The following is a 25,723-nucleotide window of genomic DNA, read 5'->3' on the forward strand; positions in this document are numbered from 1 at the left end:
ATGGTTCATTAAGACAGAGACTCAGAGTAAACAGCTATTCAAAGTTAGCTATCAGACCAACAAGCATCTTTGGCCAGCTTGTAAGAGGTCCCAGTCCAAATGAACATCCTGATTGCCATTTCAAAATCTGAACAGCAGTGATTTAAATCCTTAACTCAATAAGGCAAACATATTCCTTCATGGTGGCATTAAGGCAGACAATTGTCCTTTTAGTTTTAGTACTAAATGATATGTTGCCATGCAGTCAAGAAGATAAAAAGCAAAAACACCCAAACCAAACCAAAAAAATAAAAACCAAAAAGTCCCATCCAAAATGAAAATAAAAAAAACCCCAGCCACCCAAACCCTCATAAAACCAAACAAAAAACTGCCAAAAAAGTTCCACTGTGACTCCGTAAAGACCCCTTAAGATCTGTATTTCAAGATGGATAACAAATCTCTTGCAATTAGTTGTTTTTAACCGCTAAACAATATTAGAAATAAGCAGAATAGTCTATACCAGCATCTTACTGACAGATTTGTTTTTAATCTGTCTCTGTTAAAAGAGTTATATAATTTCTTCTGAGCACAAGAACATGTTCTGAGATTTCCCAGTATCAATTTAGATTTCCTGCAAAGCTGGAATATCCAAGCTGAATTATTGAAACTTCTGAGTGCAATGCAATTTAATTACTCAGCTCCTACAGTCCTGCAGAAAGAAGCAAGAAAGCATCTTTAGCAGCAGCAAGCTCAGGCTGTGCAGCCAAAGGGACAAAGTTCTAGTGACAGTTTGAGATTTTAATTTTTTAATATGGCACAGCATTTATTGAATAGGTCCTATGCAAGAAGTTACAGAAAGACACTTTGCCATCAGACAGCTACAGAACCTGTGAAGAATGATTCTCAGCAGGCTTTTAACTTCTAATGTCAACTAGACCACAACACTGACAGAGGACAGAATTAACAGCCACACTGATGCTCATTTGGTATGAAGAGTTGCTTCTTTTTAATGCCATTAAGTAACAGATACTACAGCTTTATATAACAGTGTAACATCAATAAGTTTCTACATTTCCAGTTTGAGACAAATACTTAAATTTGTGATTTTTTTTTTTTGATTTTAAAAAATTTTGCATTACAGAAAGTGCAAGAGAAGTTTGTATACAAGACTAATTGCATGACTGGCTGAATTGGATACTAAGGCGGTATTCAAGTTGACTTTCTTAGCTCTCCAGTTTAGCAACGTCTTAGGCATTTGATTTAACAATAATACTTCAAGTTTATACTTAACATTAACAGAAAAACTTCTAACACATCAGTCATCACCACTGGCCAAGAATGTAGCTGTCACAAGCAGTTGTACCTGGTTCCAAAACCTGTTAGTAAAGAGGCTCTTGAGAAAAGGCAAGTTTTCCAAGAGATAGAGTACTACCTCACATTAATGGCACAGAGGTTGTGCATCTGTTCACAAGGAGCCTAGGCATGGAGTGAAGCCATTTTGGTGCTTTTGTTTTCTAGAATGCTGGAAACATCCCCCAGTACACTAAGTGACAAAACAAACTGAGCAAATCAGGGATTCACTGAGATATAAGCAAGAACCCTAACTGCTTGTTTCATTTGTGTGCCAAGCCACATTAATAGGAAAGTAATCCTAGTAGTTTTACCTCCCTGAAAACTGCCATATTAGCACCAAGACAATAGTTAGTGTCCACTGCTACCTAAATGTTCTGCAAGAAGTTTTTCAGCTTACAGTGTAGGCCTCTAGTACTCAGGGCTTCAGCAGTGCTGTTACAGACTCCGCAGTCCCTTAATGACACATTTATGGTGGAACGATACTTTTCCTTTTAGTTAAATAGACCATATTAGATTATTTTCCTCTACACATAGTTGCATTTTTGTGGCTGATAGACCAAGTTATCTGTCCAGTTACCAACTGGAACTCAGTAGCATCCACTTAACTTTACAACTGGCTGCTGCTGTCATAATGGGCAATTGACCTAGTTGTTTAAGGTGTGGAGTTTTAGCTACTAATTCTACACCCTCGTGTAAAAGCAACACCTCTCCCCTAGGTACATTAAGTTCCTCTATTTTGGGATAGTAAGTGCTATGTAAAGGGAAATGGTACAAGACACATTTACTCAGTGCTACCAACCTCTCTGTAGGGGAGTGCAAAGAACTAAAGTAAAGGTAACATCCACCAATTTGAATTTGGGTTTTCAGCGTGAGTCAATATCCCCATTTGCTTCGCCCTGAATTATCTTCACAGCATGTTCTTTGAGGGCCCATGCTTCAAAATATATCCACCTGGATATCTTTTAGACTGCAGACATCATGAAATATCAGCAAGAATAGCAGACAGCAAAGTGAAACATGTAGAAAAATCACGTTGAGAAGAGGTCCAGTTATTCCATTTGTCCTTTTCTGGTTATGCCTAGAATGATGGAAAGGAATTAGTGTTAGGATGGTTACGAGTTGTGGCTTTATTGCTTAAACAGAGCCACTGAGTACAAAACTAAAGCAATAAATACCAGCATTTGTCTTCTGCCAGAAGCTAGACACTATTTCAGGGGAAGATTGAATGCTGTGGCAGAAGATTTGCTGGATCAGTAGATCATGCTCTTCAGTCAACGGTATAAAATTTCAAATTACATTAGTTTATAGCAACAAAAGCACTTGTAGCAGTTTTTGATTAAAAATCAGACCAAGAGTCTAATAGCCTTATTCTAGTTTTATTCCAATTTACCCAGAGTCCAAAACTGCTGTTGTTGAGGTGATTAAACTTCAGAAAGCTGTGTGCTGTATAAAGAGCACTTTATGCTAACATTCCCCCACAGATATCTGAAAATATTAATGTCAGCCCCTCTGAGTTCTGCAGCACATATATGGTCATTAATTTTCCTCAAGGAAAGGAAATCTAGACCTATTGTGGGCTTGGGATTTAAATCTGTGGAAGAATAAAGTCTTTATTTTTAAGAAAGAAGCTGGCTAGGCTTAGACAGAGTGCAACTATGTACAAATCTGATTGAGGTACTCCAGCAGAAGTTCTTCCAAGCACTGTTTGCCATTTTTCAGGAAGCATTAGTGTGAATCTACTGCAGCTTTTAGATATCTCTTTACCAATCTTTTCCTTAACAAATTTCAGAGGATGAAGTAGGTTGGTATATTAGTGGAAGACTTACCTGAATTATGCAAATGGGTTGCCAAAATGATCATCAAAAGGACCAGAAGGTGGATTCTGAGATTCCTTCTAAGAAAAGAGATATAAGCTGTTAGGGGATTTCCAGTTTTCACCAGATTTATACTTCATGGCTCTATGAGCTATTTCCTGTTCAAACACCTGAAATGAATACTTCAGAAGTCTTGCTAAATACACATTTACTGTATTGATTCAACAAAAGAAGGGGACTCTAAGCTATGTTAGCTTTTATGCTAGTCCAAGGCAAGGTATTTTGCAGAAAACAATTTGCTACTGAACACTCCTTTGGAACCAGTGGAATCATGATGAGATATCTTTTAATCAAATGCTAGAAGTCTTAAGTCTGCACTCTGGAACTGGTCCAGAATTTTCACTGAGAGCTTCAAGTACTCTGTCCCAAACTGAGTGATCTGCTGAGGCCCCTTTCTCCCCTGCAGAGTCCTGAACATGGAACATCTCATTTGTACATCTAGAGAGCTTCACAATCCATACTGCTCAGTCTGCTCTAAAGAGGGTTATGTATTACCAAAGGGGATCATTTCTGAACTATATTATGTGATACTCTTGTAGAGTGTCCCAGTACTACAGAACTTTGCACCATGGGAAACTGGTTGTGGTGCCAGGCCAAGTGGAATAATGCTTTGTTAACCTTCTTGCAACAGATACCCTCTGCTAGATTACATATTAGCCTCAAAGTTACAAAAGGTCTTTGTTATATGGCCTCTAAAGTCATAACTAGTGCTCATAGGCACCACAGTTATTAGGGAGAAAAAAAGGTTTTTGATGGCCTTTTTTGTGGTGTGACATAATTTGGGCATTTTAGTGTTAGGGTGCTTGTTTGTAGTTTTTTTTTTTTGTTTTATTTTGTTGGGTTTTTTTGCTACTTACAGATGAGGCACTGAAAGGGTCTGTTTTGTCTTGACTTTCAAACAGGCCTTCAGCTGGCAATGCAGTTTGTCGAGGAACAGGCTTTGGTGGTTCTAAAAAAGAGAGACATACTGCTATAATTACTTGACAGATTTAGCAAGCACTCAGGTCTGCTTCTGTAGCAGCACCACAGCTCATCTAATTAGAAACACAGAAAAATTACATGGAATTTTCTTAGAGTGACTTTGAGTCACAATATTAACTCCTGCTTGTCCCTCACTAAGCTTAAATCAGATGGAAATTCTAACGTTGTACAGACTTAGGTTTACCTCGTTCTAGTCAAATAATTTAGGCACTAGGTGTCAGTGTTCGACCATTGCTGCTGCTAATTCTTTGATTTTTCTAGTTGAGACAGTCCTTCAACCCTCTATTTCAGTAACCATTAACTCCAAAATGTAACCAGTCATTTTGGCAGACAGCTTGCTAGCTGCCATTTAATCATGAGCCGTACTACCTTTAGAAATGCCTACTTTACTACTACAGTAACTGCTGAGAACTCCAAAAGCACCTGAAATGCTTTGCTGTTCTCCTCTCCTTGCTGGCACCGCAGGTGGCTTTGTCAGCTGGAAGTCTTTGAACATTTCCTTGACATCCTTCATTTCTTTATCTCCAAGTGGATCCAGGGCAATGAATGCATCACTCTCTTTCTTGGACAGCTCCTTCTGCAGTGTAGCTCTGGGAGGCGGCTGAGGTGGGTTAGCTGTTGTTGACATGGAAGGCAGTGCTGAGGCTGTCTGAGCTGGTAGTGTTGGAGATGTGAACACGCTGCTCTGAAAGGGATTCACAGCACTGGTTGGCTGTGCCCAAGAACTGGGTGTAACTTGTGCTGGCTGTGGCCAGAGACCAGGAGACTGAGTGGGTGTGGCACCAAAGGATGAAGACTGGTTCCAGCCTGGCACTGCTTGAGTACCAAAGGCAAGTGGTTGAGTAAATCCTGTAGACTGAGCAGGCATCATAGACCCATGAAAGACTGATGTAGCCTGAATGAAGGAAGCTGTCTGTGGGGTCCATGGTGATGAAGTTACTGGCAAGCCACCTGGAGGGAGATTGTTGTTACACAGCACTTCAGTCATCTGAAGACCACAAGCAGGAGTGTATCAATTTTGTACCAGCAAAAGATTTTCATGCACTGTTTGCAAAAATCTCTTGGTTTGCACTTATAAATCAACTGGGGGAAAGGGAGTGGGAGAAAGGGTTTAATTTTTTACTTTGCTAAATTTCAGTGCTGCAAGTACGAAATTGAGGTTGCTGTAAGGGAAGGAGGAACATTCTCAATTCTAGCACAGACGTGACAGGTAGATTTGCCATGTAGTTGCTTCTGTTAAAATGATTATCAAGACACTGTGCAGCAATGTTACCCTGACCACACAAGTTGTGTTTGGCTCACTTGAGCCTCGTGTACCTGAAGCAGGAATCTGCTGACAAAGTTAACTGCTTTAATCCTGGTTCAGTTGAGGATGCAGAGTTTAGCATCCACAGAACTTAACAGTTTAGGGCAAACAGCACATGGATAAAGGGTATAGCACTACATAAGAAGTAAAGGAAAAATAGAATCCATGTTTTCATGTTAGCAGGTATCTTGGAGTGGAACAAGACATTTACTTTTGTAAACGAACCTAGAGCAGTCAGTGGAGATGCCGTGGTAGAACTTTTTTTGAAGAGGTCCAGTGGATTAGCTGGCAAAGCTCCTGCCTGTGCCCCTGAGCTCAAGCTAAGGCTCTCTGTAGATGGCACAAAGAAGTTTGAGCTGAGCAAGTCATCCGATGCAGTCTAGAAAGAAAAAAAAAGTGAGATGCCATGGCAGAATACATGCTAACACCACCCCTAGTCCCGAGCTAGAAGACCTTTTTAATTTAAAGCAGAGGAGGGAGTTGTGATATATCATTTAGAATATAGGAGTTTCAAACATCACCCTTTGGTTCATGTCTAGGGAGATACATAGCATTAAATAGGTAAAACATGTACTAGTCACAAGTCAGCAGCAGAAGAACAGGACATAAAACGGCAGATTTATTTGTTGTAAGTGAGCTTCCCTCTGCACCCTACCCCTTTAAAAACTACTGTTTAGTCTGCAGAAGCCCCTGTAGTGGTGGCAAGGCTGGGAGTTTTACATAATTTGAGTACAAGACAAATGAAGCTGATCCAGGGCCACACTTTGCCTAATAGGCAAACACTAAGAAACCACATGGGTTTTGGTAAGCTAGTACTAGTATCTTATTGTTATGAGACCCTAGGCTGATGGGCATACACTTATCATAAAAGGTTATACTGCTATCATAACAGATTCTGGCATTATATCAAGCATTAATATGCATAGCAGCATACTTACCAGACCTTTACAGGAGTATGGCAGCATTAAAGAAGAGAGTATAGAATTTAGTGACCATAGCTACTATGAAACATTCATTCATAGATATTAGAAGGTATTACGGCTGCAGAGAGGTTAATGTGAGCAGGGCAGGCAGAAGCAGACATGTTGTGTAGCTAGGTAGCCTGTTATACAGTAATAAGAAAGAAAAGCTTCCTTCATCCAGCTTCTCCAAATAAAATCATGCATATCACCATAAATTACTTGAACACTGTTCACCTTGATAGATCTCCTTCCTCTTCCTGGCTTGGTACTCTGTGGTGGTGGGCTAATTGTTATAGGCTCATGTGGCATGAGTTGGATATTGTTTTCAGAATCCACTTTTACTCCATTCTGCAGAGATGTTCCTTTGGAAGCACCTTCCAGAAACAGGTTTGTTGGGGTTTCAGGAAAGCCATTCCTTTCTCTCTCTGGTATCACATTGGAAATTCTTGCTGCAGGTGACTTACTCTCAAGTGGCCACTGGCATGTTAGTGCTTCTTGTTTGCCAGTTCTATTAGAAATCTGGTCAAACTGTTTATCAAAGTAGTCAATATCACCATTTGGATCACCATTACTCCCTGATGTCAAGGTACTTGGACTTTTCTTCTGATCAGATTTTAGAGAATCAAATGAAGATGGTGCAGATTGGGCTGGCTGTGTGAAAGGATCATCACTGAAAGGGTCTGGATTAGGTGTAGGAAAGAAACTGAGATTGGTAGAGAAAGAACTCTCAGGCAAGAAGGGTGTCTGTGCCTTTTGTTGTGGAAGAGAAGCTGTGATGTCATTCAAGAAGAGATCCTCTTTTGCAAAGGTTTGTTTGGTCTCAATTTCAGAATTAAAATCCACTAACAGAATCTCTTTAGCTTCCTATTTTTTCAGAGAGAAAAATGAAGTTAGTTACACATAGATTTTGCTGCATAGTGAAAAAGATCAAGGAAAACAGCTGCAAAAGAAGAGATCCTAGTATCCAAAACATTATACAAGTAAGTATTCAAAATCACACAGGAAAGCACTGCTGTCTATAGTCAAATTACAGCTATTTGGTCTCTGAAATCCAATACTGAAACATTTTCAGATCCCATAGTTAAGTATTAGATGCTTATTATTCAACCTAGGTGACTGTAGAGTGAGTAGGAACTAATTACACATAGGCTTTCACTTGAGTCAAAGATCCCCGGTTGAGTTCTAGTCCTTAGTTTTGACAAGTGAAATCACAGTGCCTTAGTATGACTTCAAGTTGCAGTCTCAGCTTCAGAATAACACTGAAGAGGTATTTGCTAGTGGAAGGTAACATGCTAATTCTCCACCAAACTGCAGGAGAAGGGTAAGACTTGGTCACTGCCTGGATTGACAGCACCAACGGCATCAGGGTGATGATGGTGGCTTACAGTGCCAGATTTAAAGTGATAGGATTTTTGGGGTCACTGAGCTATGATAGGGCTTATGCATTCTTTTGTGCAATTAGGCCAAGTTGAGCTAGAGCTACTGGAATGATAGTAGAATTAAGTACTAGAATGACATCTAGTGGTTAAGTGGATACTTCTATGGCCCTACCCCACTAGTACAGTGATGATTGCTAGACAGATGTCTCAGTAAAACCAGTATTTATTACTAGGACTAAATTTGCTTTAAAAGAGAAAGCCAAGGCATGTAAGCTAGACTCTACTTACTGTGGGACTGCTCATATCAGGGGGTGTTGACATATCCCCAAACAAGTCCATCTGGTCAACTCCCTTGAAACCAGAAATATTGATAGAATTGGTATCTGTTACAGCTCTCACAAGAAAAAGAATTAAGAATCATGCAAATTTACTGTAAAATCTACAGTAAACACAATAAATACTATCTATAAAGACTGCATTTCCTACACTTTCCTGAATATGCAGACAGTCAGTTATGAACTCTTCAATGGCATCAATAAAAAATTTTGAAATTTAACCTACTGGTTTCATTTTGTCAGCTTGATCAGCAGGCAGTTCTTCACCATCATTCTGTAATAGATGGACAACAGTGTCAGAAATAAATGGAATTTCAAGATCTGCCTTAAGCAAGGAACTTGTGGGCTTTAAAAAGCAAGTGATGGGGAAGGGAAGCATGAGAGAGATTACTACTCAGTATTAGTTCCACAGACCCCTTTCACTTCCATTTAAATGTAATTGGGCATCTGGCATTGCCTTCATAATGCTGGCAGCATAAAGAAAGTAAAAGTTAGATGTGGTGCAGCAGCATACCTAATCAAGAGAGGCTGAGTGGAAATGACCTACCTCAGTCTTACTTACTTCTTCACTCTAAAGAAAAAAGAAGACTTTTAATACCTAAACATCATATAGAATATCAAAAGTCTCTCACTTCCAAGGACAGACAGCTGGCACAACTGCCAACAGCTTCCAGTGTTTCTGGATTTAGGCAGAGCTCAGTATCAAGTCTTACAAGAGCTCAAAAGTCAACTGAAATTGAAACAAGCTTTATGCAGAGTCATGCGGTTTCTGTATTTTTACTCACTTTTTTCTTTTCTTCTTCTTCCTTCTTCTTCATATTATAAATTAGTTGGAAGAGGTCCTTAAGATCAGAAACCAGAGGCTCGGCCTGGAAAAGAATGTAGATTTTAGGTCATGTACTACTTTTACCTGGACTTCTACTGCTGCAATCTGTGCAACAAGCCAAACTTCTGTAAATGGTGCAAGACTTAAGTTGAGATAACAGGAAAAGCAAGAGTTTAAAGACCTGTTTTGTCTTCATACAAGATTTTGCTTTATCCAAGGGCAATGGAACACAACCAGTGTAGAACTGTTGTTAACTCTACAAAAGTGGCTGTACACGAATTTGTGCTAACCTGCTATGTTTTTGCTAAAAAGCTGGTAGCAATACTTCTTAAGTGCATGGGAAGTCCTAGAAGTGCAAAATTTATCCAAGCCTTCTGGTAGTCTCCTGAGAGGAAAAACATTTTGCATTTGTCTATTTGCTATTTCAGCTATAGCACTGAATGTGGAGAAAGATTCTCTATATAATACTACCTTTATTTTAAACAGTATACAAATAGCAAATGAGCAAGACAAGCATAAGGTAAGATTATCATCACCTCAAATGTGTAAAGCAGAGACCAGCTTTAAATGGGATCTGTGACATGATGACAGTTTAATGATAATTAGAAAAGCATGGCATGCCCTGCACATCCATTAACAAGAATGTTGTTGTTGAGATGGTGGTGAGTTCAGCTACACTGCTTTGGAACACTTGTGTTAGGCACACAGCAGCTTGTCCATGTCTAGAATAGGAAACCACCCCATCTTCAGCCACTACCATTGGCACAAACAGAGAATCCTTTGTACAGCTCTCACTGCTTACACTTGAGCACCATCCTCTCCTAATCAAAGGGTTTAGACATGCACTGGTGGGAAGAGCCATAGCAAGAATCATCAGCTTTAACAAGGAGTACAGCTGCAGAAGTCCTTACTTCTGAGCAAGTGAAATTTATGAGAAAAACACCCAGCAGCAACTCAAGAGCTGTCTATGGGGTTGGGTGAGCTCAGAGGCTGGCAAGCAGCACCCCGTGGTGAAATGAAGGAGTAGACTCCAGAGTACATACAAAAGGTTTGTGTGCTTAACCTACAATTCCCCTGAAATCAATACAATTATTGGTCAGAATGCTGACAAACTAATAAAAAAGATTTAAAGGAAGGCCTTATAGTTGTTACTGAAGTAGTAACATGCTCCAACAAGTTGCTCCTCAGTGCAGGACCTGTAATGGGTCCAAAGCTGCCAACAGGTTCTCCAGGAGGGCAGGCAGAAATGACTAATACATTTCTAGCTTTGAAGTCTAGGTTCATCAAGTCATTATGGTGACTATTATAAAATCATTACAAAGACAAGCTGATAAATAAAAAATACATAACTTCAGGTAGTTTATGAAGCTGCATAATCCTTAGTGGTATTTTAAGTAGCTTTTCCCATTATCCAGTATTGAGATTCCCCTCAGAGAGACTAACCTTGAACACAGGATTTCTGCTTGTGAGGAATTTACCACAGAAGGATCAGAATCCCTCTCAACAAGTTAGGGTTAGGGGGTCCTAGGAGGACCACTTTACAAGGCCCAGAATCATTGTTGCAACTGAGTAAGTGCTGCTTTGCATGAGGCAAAGCATCATGTGAACTAGAGTAATGGAGTTCTATATTTCTATTAATTCAGAACGAAGCTCTGGCTATTTTACTTAAGAAGTAGTACTTTCACAGTGGGAAGCCTCTGCTAATGGCTCTGTTCTCTCACTAATGACTTTCATAGACAGGTTAAGCATTGCTAATCATAGTAACCAAGACTACTTGAGTGATTTTATTCTGGACTACAAAGAAACTGTACAAGACAGAATCCAATGGTGACAGTCAATTCCTATTCGCTTTCTTTCAGTAAAATCTATCCATGCATGCTGGTATTTTCCAATGGAATTTTGTAGGGTTACCAGCAAAACACTAGACCCTTATCACAAGTTAAATTTTTACACAAGAGCATCATCCATAGCATGTGAAAGAGCATTTGATTAGTACCTGTTGGGCTGTTTTTATGGCAAAAAATTGGTGCTGGCCTTCTCCTCCACATATATAGCCAAAGGCACGATTGTCTGTTACATCCCGAGCAATAAAGGAGATTTTGTTTACTGGATGCTCGTGTTCTATGACCTGGAATTGAGGGGGAAAAAAAAAATCTATTGGTGTAAATTTCTAGACATATATTAGCTGCTATTTTCTGTAGTTAGAATGACTGAGACTGTTAAAAATCTTCAGCCCGAACCTCAGATTTATCAGCCTTTGATTAATCACAGTAGGATTCAGCTGTATTTCTGACAGGACTCTTCAGCATTACAAACATTTCACAAGCCAGTTTTTATATGTGGAAGTGAAATATAGTGCCCAAGTAAGAATCCAGCTCATATTGGTCTAACTTCCAGGTGCCTCACTAGCTTAAGGAATCACATTAAGAAAATAAGTTTTATCTTACCCCAGTTTTTTCATCTATTATCTTGATACCAGAGAGGGAGATGTTTACCCAGATCTTCTGTTTGTGTTGACCCTGGGAACGGGCTGCTGCTGCCATTCCCTAAAGAGAATGAATGCCAAAGTATTGATGAGACTTCTGCTTGATTGAGCTTTAACTTGTTCTTTGTAACATGTCTGATCAGGTTTAAATTGATACCATGGATCTAGATGGTTTCCTCTGTAAATTTTAGTCCACAAAATTGCTGCAGTAGCAGCATCTTTACCTGCTTTTCCACTGATTGAAGGTATGCGAGTGTTCTGAACTACAGAAGTAATGGTCTCTATTGATGCAGGGACTTATTTTTTAATTTCTATGTATCTCTCAGTGTCACCATTGACACAAGATGCCAACTTGTGCTTTGAGGTCAGTGTTAAATTTCACGGCAATCCCCCCTTCCCCTCCAAAACCCAAGCTCATCATTTGTGATGAAATTCATACTGCCATCATTCATACTGGATACATACAGGTCAAAAGGAATGTTCCCAGACTTTTAGAGAAATGTCTTTTGAGCCAGAGGTTACAGTACAGGAAGCAACATCCATCTAGATGGTGCTGTTAGTAGCTACATTACCAAGCTGTATTTGAAGTTTTGCCAAAGTGACTATTTGATCTGCTTTTTGAAGAGTAACCAGAGGTTGTTCCTTATGTGACAGATCAAGCCCTTACCTTCAGTTTCATCATTGAATCCTGACTCATTTTGTCTCCTCTTGCCTCAGGAACATCATCTATGCCAATCAGTTTAGCTTTGTATTTTACACCATCACCTTTGAATCTAGCCAAGAGAGAATCATCTGTTTTTTCTGGCCCTGGAGACAGAGAAAAAGTTTGGTGGGTCTGTTTGTTTTTTGAGGTTATTTTTACATTTGGGTGAGTTGATATTTTTTTGTTGATGTTGTTTGTGGTGGTTTTTTTTTTTGGTTGGTTGTTTTTTGGTTTTTTTTTAATGACAGAAATGGCTATGTTGAGATTTGTGATCTTTAAAAAAAATATACACCATCTTTGTTAACCTATGTTAGACAGCTGTACAACCCACTGCAGGACAGGTACTCCTTTAAGGTCACAGTACTCTTGCAGAATGTGGCCTCAGTTCAAAGAATGGAGCCCAGTGCTTAATGTCTGGGGGCTTCAGAACAATTGTTCACCACATAAAAGACTAAAATGTGGATAAGAAACAGTCAAGTAGATATAGCTGCTAAGAAAAAACACCATGCAGAAATGATACTTCCCTGGCATACAGGGTGTTCAGTAAGGCATTTAGGTGTTATCCCTGTGTTCTGATGTAGGCATATCTCTTCTTGCTGTGCAAAAATAATCTCCCAGTTCCCATACTAGAACCTTATATTAGCACCATCATTTCTACAATGATTCTACTTCCATCCTTCTAAGCATTTGGGATTTTAGCTAATTTGTTATTTTTGCTGTTCCTTCTACTAGAAACTTGTTGGTTTCTTCTCTGCATGCTCAACATTGCTCAAGTATGTACCTAGGTATGTATTTTTATATGAAGTAATTATATTTACATGACCTAATCTCTCAAAAAATCTATTATCTGATATACAATCATTCTCATGGAATGAATTTTCAAGCTTCCCTGGACTAGAATTTGTATTCAGCACAAACCTCCTTTCTGGAGGGTGGGGAGGAGTCAGGTTAAAGTTCAGACAACAGCTACCATGATGGTCCAGGGTCTGGTCACCTTTTCCGGAAGATCTCTCTTCTCTGGGCTCTTGCTTACTTGTACATCTCAGCAAACAACTTACTTAACAGTGGAACAGAGAGCTTTAGAATTTAAGGCTAGAAAAAAGCTTTTAAAACTAAAAGCCTATCTCCTGGTTAAGTTTACTATTCTGGCATATTTACTCTTCTGGTCAGGTGGTAAACTCAGTTATTTCAGCAATAGTAGGAAGGTGATATTAGTATAGGCAAATGCAAAAGATTAAGGACAAAGAATAGAGGAGGTGTTCATGTAGTAAGCATTTCTTACCTTTCTTTTTTTCTTTCTTTGAAGATTGTGCCTTTGGTGGAGCCTGTTGTTCAGGCTGGCTGTTGGTAGCAGTAGTCTCAGCTTCAGTAGACATGATGGGACTGCGGCCAGTTATGTTCACTGTAGACTTAAAAATCCAAATAACAGTTAGAAGACAGAAATATTTTACCTTGAAGAAGAAATTACTTTTATTACAGCCGTTAGTCCACCTGAGTGCCGCTGGACACTGATGCCTGACAAAGCCTGGAAGTGTAAGGGGTTATCATATGGCAAGTAGGACTCAGAGTCAGACTACACAGGGCATGAAGTCATGGCCAGGAGGTGATGAACCCTCATCTGAGTAAAACCTAAGCAGTAGGGCACACTGATCTACATCAATGGGCTGTACTTGCACCAACGTGTTTTAATCTGTCAATCTTTAGCTTTTTTTACCTTTAAAGCTATTTATAGAACCTCAGGTATTTTGGTCTAATCTTGTTCAGCACTGCCAACTCCATCTCTAGAGTAGTGTAGGAGAGAATGCAATAAACATTTGCTAGGATCTGTTCCAAACACCTATGAGGATTACACCAAAACACCCAAAAGATGCCAGTAGACATTGTTCATGTTTTTATAATCAGCAAAAGTTAGAGGTATCCAACAGGTAAAACCAAAAAATTTCCTCAGGCTGCAGACAGACTGTAAAACACACAGTAAACACACAACAGAACCTCAAGCCAAACCCCCCACATGCTTGTCTTAACAGTAATCAAGTAACCTTTAGATTTTCAAAAGCCCTACAAATTGACAAGAAACTATGGATTTTAGGACTTACCTCTATGCCATGTGACCCTAAATTTAAAAAATAATTTACAGTCACCATGTTTCATTCCAACACGGCCAAAGCATTCACTCTTACTGAACACAGGTACTCAGAGCAGTTTTATGCAGTTATGAAGATCTAAACCAAGCCAGAGAGAAGTGGGTATCACATCTGCTACCATTCTATCAGTCCTCTGTCTGGGATATTGCAATGGCTGCAGTTAGTCCCTTGAATTTCAGGATAACAAATAAAGTCAAGAAATTGTTTAAGTGATTAAATAATTGGGTTCCTTTCTAATTCACCCTACATCCAGGCAAGCTGCTACAGACTAAGCCTTCCCTTTTATCTATCATTTGAGATATGATTTCTATGTAGACCCAAGTACTGAAGCATTGCATTAGAACTTTGCTATTCTCATAGTCAGTTGCTCATAGTCCTACAGTCAATTCCTCATTTGCCTTAGTAGTAGCTGATACTTTACCCATTACTTCAAATGTACTTTCAGGGTTTTGCTCTCACTGCGGCCTTCCATACCTCCCCCAGTTTACTGCTAATTAGACTAACTCAACCAGCTTGCACTAACTGAGTAATGGATAAACTCTTAACTGACTCTTAACCCAGGAAGAACACAGATTCCTAGATCTTAACAAAATTTCACCCTGAAAGCCTCCAATTCCATTTAACCAGGAAGAAGGCCTTTAAGAAACTAGCTCATTCAAGCAAAATTAGACCTAGGTTCTTACCAGATGGCCTGTGAACTGCATTTAGCATTGGTCAACAAAGATAAGGGTGCTCAAATGGGAAAAAACTGTCAGCTATACCTGCTCTTCTCTGTAAGCAACTTATCTGGCCACAGTTAGAGAATGTTTGATGCAGGGGAACAAAGGTGTTGCTGTGAAAGTTTCAAGTGGTTCTGAGTAGAAAGAGGTGTCAGAGGAAGAGTTTGTTTAGCAAGCCATGGTTATTTAAGAAATGTTATCATTGAAAGAGTGGCTTGTGTGTCCATTCTGACAAAGGGTCAAGGGGACAACTATTACGCCTACAGGGATTTTGCAGAGTACTTGCAACAGTGCTAAATTAGATTGCGCCTATTGAAAACCACATTTTAATCAGATAAAATGAAGTCAAAAGAATTCTTCTTTCAGAGTAGTTAAGCTAGATTGCCTGATAGTATAGTTTTGGGTGGAGATAGACCATAAACATAAGGAACCCCTTCCTAGATTTATCAAGTCCTTCAGAAGTAATGAAAGAAAGAGAGTTAAGGTTGGATCATTAGTTAAACACACACTCCTATATGGAAGATTACCGTTGAGAGAATAGAAGGAATAGGCCTGGAAGAGAGAAATAAAACATGTTCTCAAGAAGCTGAGTTATAGCTTTAGGACATTCTGCCTAGCTCCATTCTGGAAAGAAGAAATAAGAGTCTCAAGTCACTGAATCCTGACTGTTAGCGATCCTTCTTTCTCTAATTAGTAAAGCTACACCTAGCTGTGTTATACAATTTGTATCACACACTGCAGTAAAATTAAGAGACTATAAAAATGAAATTGCATTTGACAACTGCAAAATGGTCTATGTCTGTATCTTCAGCTGCCATCTTTGCATTCAAGGCATCCCTGGTCATCATTGCCATCCACCACCATTGTATGGAAGTCAGAAGACTAAATTTTATAGAACCAGATCATTTTAGGTTAGAGAGGGCCGTCTGGCTACTTTACATGACCTGTTCTCATATCTGAGATCTGGCAGAACTCGCATTCCCTGGTGGGATTTTGCAGTATATGATGGTCATTTATCATACTTTTGGAGAACTTGGTGTCTGAAGATCACCTCAAAAACAACAGAATTGTTGAAACTAAGAACACAATGATAGACAAAGGCAACCTTAATATGTGCTCCTATTTTAAATAACTACTTCTTGATGCCCAAGTTAAGCCACATGTTAAGCACTAAATCGTCTCTGTCTTCACCTTAAAATTTTACTGGGGTGGGGGGAAACATGTAGCTTGAGCTAGCAGTAATCTATTCTGCTCACTATAAAAGAGCCTCAGCCACAAGTAAATATGGTTTCTGAGCTTTACATTCAAGCTAAAGCTTGGCAAGGTCTTCATCACACTTAAATCTGTGTTATCTTAGTGGAAAGTGCTGGTGTGTTTAACATGCAAGTAACTTAAAGTTAATAAAATCTTCTATTTGTTTCTTGGGGGCTTCCTTTCACAGTACTCAACCCCTTAGAATTTCCTTACTCCAGCTGCAGGTGGAAGGCAACAAGCCTAGAATTGTTTTCTTACACTTTAATTTTGAGGTCATCTCAAAAGAGTCAGCCAGCAAGCATGGCAAGGTTAGAGATGCATGTGCTTTTATGCAAGAGTGAAAGGAGAGCTGAGCCTCCAGATATGCTGGCATAGTAAAGAACAGATCATTACCCTAGCAACTATGTCAGCACTTAGTTTAAAGCAGTTTGAATCTTGCCCATGTAGATGAGTCCATTGGTACCGCCACACCTCAATTTCTCACTAATCAGTTTTATGGCCCATCTTCATTGCTGTGCTAAGTGCACTGTTTCAAAAATACAAAGAGTACAGACTTTCAGATGCTGCCACCTTAGAAGGGCACCAAACTCTGCCTGTATCACCATATGCATATCATGCACATTTTTCTCACCCACTTTTTCATTTACTCCAGACAGGGCTTGAAAAGAGACCACTAGCAGCATATTTCTCCTTTCTTTCAGGTACTGTCCTTTGAAGAGCAGATAGCTATTGATGACTTCTCAGAGAAGTACCCTCAACACACAGTCCATGATGTATGACCTGCTACCTACTGTCTCAAATCAGACTACCCTCCATTCAAGACTTGTACTTCATTTCTACACAGTTACCTTAGCAAAGTCAGTCTTATAACTTCTGGTATACTGCACTGTTGGTGTCTTCTCTGAACTCTCTGCAGGGAGGGCTGTCACTAATGACAAGTCATCCCTGAAATACCTGTTTTTTAGCAAGACTTGGAAGAACATGCTGAACAATTTTGTTGAGCAACATTTAGTTTCCCTTAGAGATGCTTTTACAGATATCTTTTATTTGACAACGGGGTGGCAACATGATAGATACCCTTAATGATTATGTTTTTGTCCTTTCTGTGCACAAGTGAATTGAGAATCTTCATTATGGCTGTAGTTTGTCATAGACTTAAGGACAGAACAGAATCGTCTCCGACAGGCTTTTCTCCCCTCAGAAGGGAAAGACAAATGCCTCAAAGTTGAGAGATTATCTGAGAAGAGGTTAGAGACACCCAAAAAGTCAGAGGCAGATAAGCTAAACATGTGGTCAGCAGCCCAATACTTTGTCCTCTTCATAGCCTGTGCTCCTTCTTTGTCCCTACAAGTCCATGATTCAGATTAAAGAGTTATTGCATGTAAATATTAACCCTGACTTAGAATCTGTAAGGCTGGGAGAGGACCAGAGAAGCTTTTACTGCTGAGTGAAATATAGTTAGGATGAACTAGTAACAGGAAGCACAGGAATAGTTCAACTGCTGAACATGCTTATGGGGTAGGTTGTTTCCTCCCCCACAATTCTTGAAGGGTTAGTCAGGTTCTTCTGGTTAGAAGGCTTTGCTAGTGAATTCAAGATTTTAGTTTTCAAGCTAAGAAAATAGACTAAAGGCTAAACAGCAATTCACACAGTGACTAGCAAGAATCAAAGTTCTAAAGCCAGATAGTCTGTTATCAGTAAATTATCTTGACTGGCAGCCTTCTGCTCACATCAGGAGTATAGTAGTGCATTTATGAGCCCCTGTAGGGCTGACTGACATTTACATATAACAACTCCCCATCTAATTATCATATTTTCTGCTTAATTCCTTCTATAATGGTAGTAGCCTTGAGAAGTTCTAGGCATGCGTTAATACATCAAAAACATAAAAGTACTAATCAGACTTTTGCTTTTTAAACAGGATCACTCATGCTGAGGAGTCAAATAAAATATAAACTTAAATATTTTCTTTCATTGCTAGAGCACCCATAGTTTTGGCATCTGACAATGTCTAAAGAATTCAAGTTGAATAAACCTTCTGTAACACGACACAGGAGATTACAATGATTTAGATGGAACATTCCAGATGCTTGTTCTGATGCAAGCATTTACATTAGTCTGTTTTCCCTATTAAAACAATCAAACTAGTCTGTTATGAACTGACATATCCAGCAACAATATACATGAGACGTAATTGTCTTACCTACAGGTAGGTTATATCTGATGTGTTCACACTTATACATGACTAATACCTGCTTGAAGACAAGTGGTAAAAGAAAGTTCATAGACAGCTTGGGAACTATTCACCTCCAGCTTTAGCCATGTCTGGAATGCACGAGTAGTATTACTTGTCAGAAAGATAACTGAATACCTACTTTTATACTGCAGAATATAACCAAAGGCCCCATGGTTTGTCTTGTAAGAGAGACAGATGAAAAGGATATTAAACTACACTGCCTGGCAAATGCAGCTAATTGTCATTCCCAATATTCAGGTGAAGGCCTAGATTAGCAATGCACTCATTGCTCAGTTCAAAAATCCTGTTGAACTATTCTGCTTAAGCTGTAGATTTCTAGAAATGTGATTTGTGTTCAAGAGATCATGTGCTTGTTATTGCGATTTTAGTTAAACCAGGTGCTTAACTTTTGGACTAAGTATTTCTAGAACAACAGGATTTTACTTTAGGGAACTTTTTATGTGCAACTTGTTTTTCAAGCCCTGTTTCATATTTAGTCTTCCTACCCAAGAGATGGATTGGTACTTTGTTGAGGTATTAAAGGCAGACTTATGCCAACAACTTCCTCTATCAACACTATTTCCAGTTGGGAATAAACTGCAACAGCACTTAACATATTGCAGCATGTGGAACATAGTCCAGCTGTCTTCATCGTATACAACCAGTAATGAAAAACAGGGAAGGGTAACCTTTATCTGCTTAGTAAGATAGAAGTGCACAATTAGACACATCAGGGAATACCTCCCTCATGCTGCTTCCTTCCCTAGCACCAGCTACAAAGTAGATAAAGATCTTAGTGCACTAATTAGCCATGTCAGCTACAGATGTTGGCATGTACCATTGCTGGTGCAGGATCACGCCTGTGAAACCACACAAAGAGCTCACCGTTCAGCCAACCTGCCAGCTGCTATTTCATCAGTTGAACAGAACAGTCTGTTCTCATCACATCAGTCTCCTCTGAACCTCTTGGTTTTTAGCAAGAACATCGAAATTCAAGTTCCTGAAAGTGTTTCATACACACTTGAATCACAGCCAAGAGAATATCACTAAGTTAGCCAGCTGAGATTGAACAAGTCACACTCTTCAAATGGTGTAATTGGATTGGTACTTTATCATTCCACTATACTTTCAAGCACATGATTTCTGATAAGATAATTAGTTACTGTCAACCCAGCTACAACAGTGGCTGTATTTTGATTTTTTCTTCTGCTTGTCTTGGAATTAAATATATGTTTTGTAGTAAGATTAAAGCAGGGGGCTCAAGAGAACTAATGACCAGTTTAAATAATCTGTACCTGATGAACATATGTAATGGTACCAATTTATGAGTGAAAAGCATTTAATGTGCTCATCCTATCTGCTTCTTTGAAGACTTGATCACAAGATGAAGGAAACTACCACTTTCATAGTGTTTGATAGAGCTATTTTTCATCCAGGAACTTCAGTATTCAAAGGTAGTGCCCAGATATCTAGCTAGTCCACTTTAAATTATTTGTTGTTCAGGAATAAAAGAGCATGCTGCAACAAGGCTTGATAGTAGCCTTTCCCATCTCTGTTCATTAGCTATGTTGACTCAAACGTTAATTTATTGAATTAAGAAATCCTTCACTTTTAGTACCAGCAATACCAACATCTGAACTCCAAATTCTTCCCTTAGAAAGAAATGAAAAGGCATACTGGGATACCTTTCTTGATAGAGAGCTATTACTTTGGAAGCAGAGACTAATTAGATTATAAATTTAAATTATCCACAAGACCTTTCTCCCATCAGCCTTCAAGAAACATAGCGTATTTTGCAACCTGCTAAGGGAGCATTCCTCCATACCACTCTCCAGTTTCCAGTTCTGAAGCCTCACAAATTAGTGGCACCTGAGCCAGAGCTCAGCTGTCTGATGCAGATATTGCTTAGGAAGGATCACCGGCCCATGGGATGAGGAATCTCAAGCAATATGGCTGCAGTACCTACAGCTCAACCTTTTACCAACATTACTTGTTGAGACTCACTGGATATACCAAACAACATAGAAGTAAAGAAGCTGTTATTCAAAGCAGTTAGTGTTTACCCAGATACAACTGAGTTTGAACTGAACAACAAATCAAACACTTCATTTCCAACTGTACTCCTAAAGCCCTCCTGCCTAGAAGGCCTGTTTCTGATCTTCTTGCTTGTTAGTATAGTGAAGGAATCTTGCCAATAACCATGCTTTTCACCTCTCCTTCTCAGAGCAGGAACTTGACACATATTGAAGCTGTTATCATAGGTTATGTCAGCTGCATACAGTTAACTGTCTGCTGCTGGCACAGTTATGCTTCTTTGCGGTTTGGGTATATGCAAGCTGGACTGGGAGAAAATGCATATGTTTTGCGCAGCTTACTCTTAAGTGGGTCCTCTACTGGTTCAAAAATTTCTCTATGAGAAACAGGATTTTCCTGTACTATTCTTGCCTTCATACAGCCTAAACCCATGTAATCCTGGCTATGTTGTTGAGTACTGCAGTTTGCTTACCCAGCCTGATTATACCATGAGCAGCCAAAAGCCTATCATTAAACATACTGTGTCTCTCAATACACAAATTGTTGTAGCAGTTACTGCCACAGGAGTCACTCCATACTGCCTCTTATCAGAGATGCAAATTATGTTCATTATGTATTTTGAGAAGACTGACAAAAATTCTGCTTGCTGAGCCTACTTGTAGCCTCTTCTACAGCAGTTCCAGTCTTGTTAAGTATTATGAAGCATATTGCTTAATATAAGGGTTGCCCTTGCCTTCAAGATTAGTTATTGCCAAGGCCCCCAGCCCACCCTTGTATATGCAGCAAGAAAGGCAATGAATAACTACACAAGACTCGAATCTAAAAAGGTGATACAGAAAGATTTGTACCAGAGGTAAGAAAGGATTAACCAGGAATTTTAGAGTTCCACTACAGTTCTTACAGAAAGGTGTCCTACCGAACAGCTAATAGAGTTTCATAGATGACTATTCTACAGTAAGTTTCCCTACCAGTAATTATAATTACACATATTAGAGGAAGTTTACACTACTATTCGTAAATACAGACTATAAAGCAATCTTGACCAGGGTCTCTCTAATTTTCCATTTCTGTGGTAGTCTTGACAGCATATTACAGGGATGGCCCCCTCCCTAAAAACCATACAAGGAGAAGTGTCATATCTAGGGTTTACCTTCCATCAACCGTGGTAGCCGTTGTTTGCAGACAGATATGTGATTCAAGCTACTAGAAAACTAGTCCTTACTCATACAGTGACCTTTGTCCCTTGCCTCAAAGCACAAATGACCATATTCTGAGGCACAGAAGATATCTGTAAGGTAGAAAAACAGGTTGCAATATTAAAATGACATCCTTAGTGCTCCCAACTTCTTTTGTCCCCTCCTAAGAGAAAAGTTTCATCCATAGGCATTCTACCCATGGGGCTAAAATTATTGGGTGTGTGGCACATCAGCATTAGGATTTTAATAGACTTTGCTGGGGGCATAACTTCCTAGCTGACATTGTCATGAAACCTCCTGATTGTCAAGGTGAAGGTCCATTATCTTGTCTCTTAGATCTACTTTTTCTGCTGAAGAGATAATCCTCATCTTATTGCTTAAGGATGCAACATGAACTGACAGAACGGCAGGAAATTCAGCTCCAAGGCCAATAACCTGTCCTTAACTGGCACTGTAATGTCTGAGCTTTTAGATTTAAGGGGACATGCACCAGCTATGAAGCTATACTAAAAACTTTTAAAATCACACAGGTAATTAGAGGCAAAGATCTACAGGCATTTCAGCTGAGACACTTCATCCTCAAGCACTCCAGAGCATGTGCAAGGCATAGTCTTTCAGATGAGGGGAGACTAGAATGGTCCATGTCTCCATGGCCAGGGCTGAGAAGACCTGGATGGGAGAAGATGCATAGTTCAGCACTCAACAGCGCAGCTTGCATAATAAACAAGATAATCCTGTTGAAACTGGTACCTCTTATTTATTGACTAGACCTGACACTGTGCTTCATCCAGCTTCGTTATAACCCTGAGACCCTTGAACCCAAGCACAGCCTCAGAATTTGGTTTCTAATGCAAGTTTTTCTCCTCAGTTGCAATCCTCAGACAACTTATTTGATTTGAACTCTTTAACGCAGCCCCAAGCTGTACTTCTGTGGAGTCCATGCTGAGGTAATGAGTAGTGGCTTATCCCTGTTTGTGTTTCATAGCAGAAACTCATTAAGACCTCTTGGCAATCACTGATCCCAGTGGTATCATCTTGATTCTACTAACAATCATGCCTGCCAACAATCATGTCTTCATGCAAGATCTGAAGTTTTTCTCCAAAATCCTTGCATGTTACAAGTTACATTCATGCTTCCTCAACATTTGAGAGAATCTAGCCAGCAAGCAGAATTTGCACCAGCCCTGTTCCCAGATCAAGCTGGCTTTCTCTAGATATGGAATTTATTGCTTTATACAGGCAAATTCATGCTTCTGTAGTGGTCATATATTGCTATCCTTGCCAAATAAATTTCACAAGCATTCTCAGGGTTAGCCCAGCTGGTCACACAAATTTCCTTAAACTGTGAGGTTTACTAGGAAAGGAGAGCATCAATAAGAGAGAAAAATCAGCAGGTTTGGCAACAATACCCAACAACTATAGTATATTGGTGCACTTTTATATCATCTCTCAAGCTATGGCTTTTTTACTTTGATTTTTGAGCATCCACACTGGATTCATCCTTCCTTGACGTTAAGTGCATTTATTTGCTTTCCCACAGAGAAAAAAATCGACCCTTTCCATACATCATAATCACCTGCTTAGAGTGAATTTTTCTTCTCCTATCTGCTTGAGAAATAGAGGCCTTGAGCAAGAAATACATTTACAGTGCTACTAGTCTGCAGGTAGTTAAACAAGTAATGCTCTTCTCAGTCAGCAAATAGATTGTGTAGAGATACTTCGCAGCATTGTAGAAGGCATATAGCAGATAAGACAATCACCTTTACCTTCACAAAAATTCACTCGATTTTATTCTGAGCTTTCCTATGCACCAAATCATGGTGTTTGCTAGTTAAGCCTCTGCTCTGATGACTCACCTGACATTGATTTAGCACTCTCATCCTCCTTACCTTTGCTACCATTTGATTGTCCTTCTTCCAAAATAAACTTACTATTAATAAAAATTTCTGCTTCAGATGTGACCACATCCTCACACTATCCAGGGAATTTTTAAAAGCTGATTGTGCCTCAGGAAACATTGTGTTGGATGCAACTGCAGTGATTCGTTGAACAGATGTGCTGGGTGACTCCCTTAGTACTCAGCTGGAAAGATTTTCTTTAGATTACAATTCATGTCTCTAGCCTCACCTACCTTCAGAACGGTCCTAATGGAAGCTGACACAAAAACCTGCTAGCATTATAATTGCCTAGGAGGTCACTATCAAACACAATGACATCCTTTCAGTTTAACATTGCCTGTCAAGTCTTCACAGCAAACTAGAACACATATGTTCATAATTAATTTTATCTAATTGAATCTACGTCTTTAATTTTGTCTATTTACAGAGATGCTGCCTTCCTCGAGCATACCTATGACCATTCTTTGGCATACAGTGTGCCTTCATGCTCTCAGATTTCATTACTTTTGGGCAGCCTTGTTTATGAAAGTAACAAAAGACTTCTGAATGTTCCCTTTTAAGGCAAAATATCTTAATTAGGAGACAACTTTAAAATTCCCAACTCTCAAAATAATAAAATCATCAGCCTTACCAGTGAATTTGTAGGGCACTTGAGTAACCAGTCTCAACATTTTTGAGGAATAAAAAAACCTCTTTACAGAGAAGTCCACCTGAACAGATTTGTCTATGTTGGCAACACCTGCATTTGTCTTATGGCTCACTGTACTGGCACCATCCCAACACTAAGTGTCAGCATATAACGGACATTAGGCATTATATATCATCACCTGAGAAAGCAGTTTCTCTGCCGCAGTGGAAGACTAATTCCAGAAAATCGTCAACATCTACAGCTATCCTGGTTTACCCCAGACTGAAGTAGCATGCAGAAATTGACTGGCAGACAGAGGAGTGCTCCATCAAAACCAGAAAGGACACTCCATCCAAAACAAGAACAAAACCCTACTCCTATTTCGCAGCATCCTAACCTGTGTTCTCATTATCTCTACTACTAGAGAGATCCTTTCATATTAGCTATTTATTATAACTAATTGGTTATAGGAAATTCAGAATTTATAAAATTAATCTATTTATTGATCTAAACCCCATCCTCTCCACACTCAAAACCGAATACGCGCGTTTGTATTACTTTACCCTCATGCTTCCCCGACCGCCCGCCCGAACAGGAGCAGGATGCGGGCGGCTTCTACCCCACCTCAGCCGGGACACGTTCCCCGCAGCCCGGGGAGAGCTCCGCGGGACGGGGCCGCTCCAGCGCGGCGCCTCCCGGCACGGCGCGGCCCGCGGCTCCTCCCGGCGGGGCTGCGGGAGCGGCCGGAGCGAGCCCCGGCCCGGCCGGGCACACGCGGCCCCGCATCCGCGCCGGCGCTCGCCCCACCGCGGAACCCCGCGCCCCGCCGCAGGCACCCACTCTCGCGTGGTCGTAAAAAAAAAAGCTCCTTCCCCCCGTGACACCTCCTTCGCCCCCTCCCCGGCCGTGCGAGAGCCGAGCCCGGCTCGTAAAGCTCCTTACAGGCTAGATCCGTGCCACTCCGTGCATGATCCGATGACCGTAGCCGGTAGCCTGGCTGGGACCGGGGCCCCGGTTAAATATTCGGTTGCACTCTCGCCTTCAGATTAGTTAGCCACTCACAGCGAGCGATATGGTTTTAATCAGATGCTGGCAGCTGACGACTACCCAGGAATGCGCTGTGATGTTTTTGCTGCTTGGTCTTGGCTACTCCCCCTCAACGTGTCGGTGCTCGCAAGTTTAACCCCTTACGAGCCGCCTCTCCGGCCGCCGCAGCGGGGCCGGGAGGGAACGGAGCCCCACGGGGGACAGGCGGGGAGGGACGTGGGGGAGGCAGGTGGGACCCTGCGGGGGCACGGAATGGAGTGGCACCCACAGATTGTACCGCTCTCTCTATCCTCCGTCTCCCCAAATCTGTAACCAGCCGAACTGAAATATTGGGTCAGTGCAATTCAGTTTCTGGGTCACATCGAGCCCTGACCTTTGTACTTA

The 25,723-nt window shown here is 40.3% G+C and overlaps 1 protein-coding gene across 10 annotated transcripts; it reads right to left on the reverse strand.

Moving 5' to 3' along the window:
- Positions 1–775: 775 nt before the first annotated feature.
- Positions 776–25,478, reverse strand: DAB2 (DAB adaptor protein 2). Of its 10 annotated transcripts, XM_072921731.1 has the most exons (16): positions 25,235–25,478; positions 21,721–21,858; positions 13,466–13,592; positions 12,148–12,287; positions 11,443–11,541; positions 10,992–11,123; positions 8,955–9,038; positions 8,717–8,740; positions 8,396–8,443; positions 8,123–8,185; positions 6,690–7,319; positions 5,719–5,872; positions 4,611–5,138; positions 4,064–4,155; positions 3,159–3,226; positions 776–2,410 (listed from the first exon to the last, which is right to left on the reverse strand). In XM_072921731.1, the coding sequence occupies exons 3-15, from the start codon at positions 13,557–13,559 to the stop codon at positions 3,164–3,166; spliced, it is 2,151 nt and encodes a 716-aa protein (XP_072777832.1). In that variant the 5' UTR covers positions 13,560–13,592; positions 21,721–21,858; positions 25,235–25,478; the 3' UTR covers positions 776–2,410; positions 3,159–3,163. The 10 variants fall into 10 exon arrangements, with proteins under 10 accessions (XP_072777832.1, XP_072777833.1, XP_030113498.1 ...); XM_072921732.1 differs by lacking the exon at positions 8,717–8,740; XM_030257638.4 differs by lacking the exon at positions 21,721–21,858 and having other exon boundaries at positions 25,235–25,477.
- Positions 25,479–25,723: the final 245 nt, after the last annotated feature.

The sequence above is a fragment of the Taeniopygia guttata genome, chromosome Z, assembly GCF_048771995.1.
Source record: "Taeniopygia guttata chromosome Z, bTaeGut7.mat, whole genome shotgun sequence".
Taxonomy (NCBI): Eukaryota; Metazoa; Chordata; class Aves; order Passeriformes; family Estrildidae; genus Taeniopygia; species Taeniopygia guttata.

What these genes read in the sequence shown, in the direction of transcription:
- DAB2 (XM_072921728.1), bottom strand. An exon ending in GAGGAAGGAGATCTATCAAG is followed by an intron (nt 5,873 to 6,689) that starts GTGAACAGTGTT and finishes TTTTCTTTCTAG; the next exon opens with ACTGCATCGGATGACTTGCT. An exon ending in AGAACAGCAAAGCATTTCAG is followed by an intron (nt 4,156 to 4,610) that starts GTGCTTTTGGAG and finishes TCTCTTTTTTAG; the next exon opens with AACCACCAAAGCCTGTTCCT.